Below are 5,311 nucleotides of genomic sequence, written 5' to 3' on the forward strand. Positions count from 1 at the left end.
GTAAGTCTAACTTCGGATTTGGACTTTTCTGTCATCTTAAAATAAAATGCATGGGGATTTGACTGATTAAAATCAGTAAAATAAGAGAACCTTTTCAAAAAGGAAGCAGAACTGCCTTGCATAGGAGCGGGAAAATTCTCCTATTGTGTATAATTTACAGTGTTCCTCCTGGTATTAGTTTTATGCAGGTAGTGATTGCCAAAATGTTGGAAACAATATAAATCACCGTAATTAGCAGATTATAAATAGAAATCTTCAGCATCAAAGGCAGCATAATACTTCAAATCAAAAAGCAAAGCTTCTACGGCCTGAACAGCCCAATCATCACAACGTATATTTTGTTTAACTACATCCCCCATATAAACTCTAAGCACATTAGGGACATTTATAACCTCAGTGGGCCCATGAATTTGAAAACGAACAGCATCCCATACGATCCCATCTAAAACAGGCCAAGCAGTGATGTTAACAAAAGCCAAGTCTCTCTTCAATCTGTGTGATGAGGAATGGGGAGCCAATGTTCCATTGATATGTCGAATGCATGTTCTCTCCTCGACATAGTGTCCATTGACAAGTCGGAAAAATACACCACAAAGCCAATTGACATGAAAAGGTAAATTGAAAAAAGCACAAACCAAATGTAGGTCCAAGGGGAGTCAAAAAATGTTTTTAAACAATTTAGCCAAAATAGAGACCTTCGAAGGTTTCTTCGATGTTCGTGAATCAGTGTCAAATGAAAATCTGGATTCTGTAGCCAAGCGAGTTTGCAAGTCAGGCATCGATAAGTCAGTAGGGTAAGTGTAGTCAGTTTCATCAAGTTGAGTACCAGGTAGTATACTCAATAAAGGACTAGAAATTGCAGGCATCTCGAGGGCAACATCAGGCACTGGATCAGAAGCCGGGGCCAAAACAGAATTTCTCACAATCGAAGGACATCAGACTGCCAGTGTCATACTAAGAAGAATCGGCCACTCTGTGTATCTTGACATTGTCAATGGAGATATACCTGTTTTCCGTACGACCTGGAAGTGGTGATAAAATGACTGTTCTTGTGCCCTTCACACCAAGCACTGGAACTGGAGCTCGATAAGAGGGACCTAATTCTTTCTTGTTTTAGATCTTCTCTCGAACCAGATCTCCAACTTGGGGTAGCCAGACAACTACCGGGATCTGCAACGCATCACCTGAGGTGGAGGGCAAATGTTCCTTTGCAAGACTGTCTCTCATCTCTTGTAGATTCTGTAAAACATTGCAATGTTCGTCTACGTCAAAGGAGGCAGCAACAGCCGCCTGGTCTAGACCATCAAGGTCCGGTACAAACATCTTGATACCAAAGAGCATTTCGTATGGCGTCCGCCCACCCAGAGACCTTCTACGGAGATTATTTAGAGCACGCTGCACGCTATTGAGGTGGGCCAGCCAGTTCCTGCCAGTGCCTATAACTCTAGTTGTGAAAGACTGCTTTAAATCTTGGTTCATTCATTCCACAACACTATTACCCTCAGGTCTGTATGGAGACGAAAACTTGACTTGGACCCCCAACGAAGTCATGGCATCCTTATACGCCTTAGAGGCGAAAGCCGGACCCTCATCCGAATGGAAGGTACCACAGGCAAAAATCCCTACAAAGACACACAAGTCTGTATGACAGTTTGTGAATCAGCGCTGCGGTGTGGCCACACCCAAACAAAGCGTGTGCATGAATCAACTTCTACTAAGATATACTTATACGCAGTATCAGAAGAAAAAGGACCGCAGTGATCTAAATAAACACAACCAAGTGGTTTATTAGAAATGTACAACTGTGTCTGGGGCGGACGCGCAGCAGTTAAAGTCTTAATCTGCTGGCAAATGTCACATTGAAGGACATAGTCACGCGTTTGTTTGTACAGTCCCTGCCACCAGAAACGTTGTTGTAACTGAGATACAGTAGCCGAAACGCCCACATGCGCGGACGCAACACCTTCATGGGCTGCAGTAATCAGCGCTGGCCTGAGGTCCACATTGGGAATCAACCTTTCACCAACGTCAGGTATTTTCACATAAGGAACTTTATCAGAACTTAAGTGGTATGAATACTTCAAAGGGAACCCCTTAGGATATTTACTTCCCTTCTCAGTCGCAGCAACAGCTGCCAAGATATCATCATCAATCTTACTTTTGGAACGTCTAACTGCTGCAACCAAATATGTCGATACTGCTGATTTTGCGGCCTCATCGGCTAATGAATTGCCAACAGCATGAGCTCTCATGCGCTGATGACCTAGGGTATGAATTACAAACACGAGTGGCAACTGCTCTTTAAGCTCAGCCACTCGGACCCAGATAATTTTATGTTTTATTGTGCTACCCTTGGAATCACGAAAATCATTCTGAATCCAAAAGAACAGGTTTTCATTGTAAGACTTGACACAGTAGTAAGAATCACTCACAATAAGAGTCGTCACACTAGGATCAGCGTACTCCAATGCAAGCATCAGAGCACGAAGCTCTGCCAATTGTGCGGTGCAGTCACCTAAAGTCTGCGTGTGCACGACCCTGGACTTGAACTCATCGTTCACCATGGCACCTACCACAATGGCGCAAGCTGAAACGTATGCGTGCTTAAACCCATGCGCAACTTGCGCTGAACCATCAGTGTATATGATGCAATGGAAATCCTCCAAAGGCCGCATAGCCAAAGGCGCAGGATGAACAAATTCATACAGCAAAAACTCTGGCGACTGTAGGGAGGCATCAAAAATAAATGTGACATCCGGAGACGTCAATGATGCTGCCCATTGTATCCACCGTGGGTGCAAAGCTTTAGAATTTGGTACACTGGCTCTCGTCACTGCCTCTAATGCAGGATACGGGGTAACAACCAACATGCGTTTTCCCTGCGACAGTGCACGTTCCTTAAGAATCGCCATCTGCACTGCTGTCAAAACTTTTTCCACAGTGGAAATCGCATGTCTGCCGAAGTGTACAAGTGTGATTTGTAAGCAATAGGTACTGTGTCTCCTTCGTTAAAAGTAATGTAAGTGAAACCCACCGCCCCAGGGATGATTCTTATCACCAGGTTGGTGTGGTTATCACGAGTCAGTAAGAATTTAGATTCTAGAAGATCAGCCTGCAAAGATTGCAAAATAGCTGAATGTTCCGGCAGCCAGCAAGAAGCATACAAAGGTTTGATATGCTGGGCATATTCAGGAATATATGTACACCCGAAATTAAAAACTCCCAGCAAGTACTGTAATTTTTTCAGAGTCGTAGGAGCGCGCAGTTGTGCGCATTTCTCCAAGAAGTGAGGAGCCAATCCTCGACCTTCATTGTTGAGCTCATAGCCCAGGAACAACACTGTGTACTCTGCAACATGAGACTTTGCAAAGTTGAATTTGTAACTAAAGTCCGCAAAGTTACAAATTATGCGGTCAACGCGACACAGATGCGCCCAAAGCTCGTCGTCGGTGAGATATATGTCATCCACATGCGAACACGCATCCGTGTCTACTCTCTCTAAGAGAGAGACAATGCGGGCAGCAAACATGCCTGGACTATTCTTATAGCCCATTGGTAAACGTTTGTATTGGCGTTGTTTGCCACCACTAAAACTGGTCCATTGGGAACTAAGACCATCTAAATTGTGGGCAAAAAAAACATTGGAAATGTCAAGTGTGGTTTTAAACCGTTTACGCACAAGACCATCCACTAAAGCAGAGCCGTGGGTATTCTGTACTGCACAGGTACGACAATGCGAGTTCAAATGCCGGTAATCCAATACCAAATGGAACGAGCCGTCTGGCTTGGTCACAGTATAAAGAGGGTTATTCATCGGTGACACACAAGTTTCAATTACACCTTGATATTCCAATTGTTCAAGGATTTCCGCAACGGAAGCCTTAGCTTCGCGTCGGATGGGATATTGAGGTTGAGGCTGGGGCATAGACCGTAAAGGAATCTCGTGGTGTGGGGAAAATGTATCCCAACCACAGTGAGTACGGTACAGAGCCGGCGCAAGGGCTTTAGCCCACTCTTCTGCAAAATTCAGCGCATGCTCCTTCGAGACAGTGTGCGCGAAACTAGGGAGGATCACCTCTTCCCCTCTTGGAGCTGCGAGAACAAAAGGTGGGGGCCAGTCAGCCTCCGCTAACAAAATGTCATATGTAGTCGTAAGATTTTCCCAAAATACCCCTTTTATGGTACGTTGTATGTCATCTTCAATTAAAAGGACAATGTTATAAAGTCTATCAGGGGGAGCTACTCTGGTATCAGCTGTCTCCACAACAACATACTGGTCAGTCGCTGTCACCTTCAGTAGTGGACGCAGGGCCTCTCACACTATGGTAATCTCCGCCTCGCTGTCCAGCAAGGTCAGAGCCCATGTCAGATTCCGAAGCTGCGTTCTCACTATCTGTGGCATATCTCGCTGTTAAAGCGGCAACTCTCTTTTTCTGAAACTGGGGTCTTTTCGGTGTTGAATCGTCCTGCTTGCCTTTACCGTCTTTCGGGCGGGGCGGGTCGCGTCCCTGCTGGCCACGCCGACCTCTGCCGTCTCCTTCACCACCGGTCGATGAGGCCGATGAGTCCTGAAAAGAACGAGGAGAGCGTTGTTCAGAAACCAGAACACGATCAGGAGATTTTATCGTCGCGCAAATCATAAACACTTCTGTAGGTGCAGGCACCGGTGATGCAGGATGAGACCCCTGTTTCTGTTGCTGTTGTTTACTCTGTTTTTGTTTTTTTGGCCAATTTTGCTTCTTAGTCTTGGGCTGCTCGTCTGTTTCCGACTTCTGCCCTTGAGGTTGCTTTTTCTCCTTTGTAGAGAAAGGCTTGACACCCAAACTGTTACGGCTCACGGTTTTATAAGCCGCCGTAATAATTCTCGATAACCGGCGGGGTTTATCGACATCGGGAACCGCCTGGAAAGCATTAGACACCTGAAAGCTTACCGCATCTCCCTTGACATTCGCAAGTACGAGATCGGAAACTACGTCAAAACTGCCGCAGAACCGCATACCCAATTTAACCGCTGCCTCAGATCCGTGCTCATCTTGAACACGTTTAATGACCGAGGGAAGGACGGTCATTGACGGAGTGCCGAAGCACCTCGTATACACCCCAGCAAAAATCTTACCCCAAGACTCACAGTCACCTGCCTCTGGTATCAAGTCCTTAGGCAAACTAATTGTCAGAATTCTGTGTTTCTCAACAGGAGTCGTGTTAGGAAATACTGCTTCCAGTTGGTCAAATTTCTCGGCAAGCCAGAAAGGCACATAATCCTTATCCTGGGGGCGCTTGGCCATCACTGCATTAACCATAACAGGACTAA

At 45.7% G+C, this 5,311-nt stretch overlaps 1 protein-coding gene across 1 annotated transcript; it reads right to left on the reverse strand.

Annotated features, from left to right (window-relative positions):
- Positions 1–1,622: 1,622 nt before the first annotated feature.
- LOC144752544 (uncharacterized) lies at positions 1,623–2,912 on the reverse strand. The gene has a single exon (XM_078640439.1). It carries the CDS (start codon positions 2,910–2,912, stop codon positions 1,623–1,625), a length of 1,290 nt encoding a protein of 429 aa, XP_078496565.1.
- Between the last annotated feature and the right edge of the window lie 2,399 nt (positions 2,913–5,311).

The sequence above is a fragment of the Lissotriton helveticus genome, chromosome 5_1 (genome assembly GCF_964261635.1).
Source record: "Lissotriton helveticus chromosome 5_1, aLisHel1.1, whole genome shotgun sequence".
NCBI classification, from domain to species: Eukaryota; Metazoa; Chordata; class Amphibia; order Caudata; family Salamandridae; genus Lissotriton; species Lissotriton helveticus.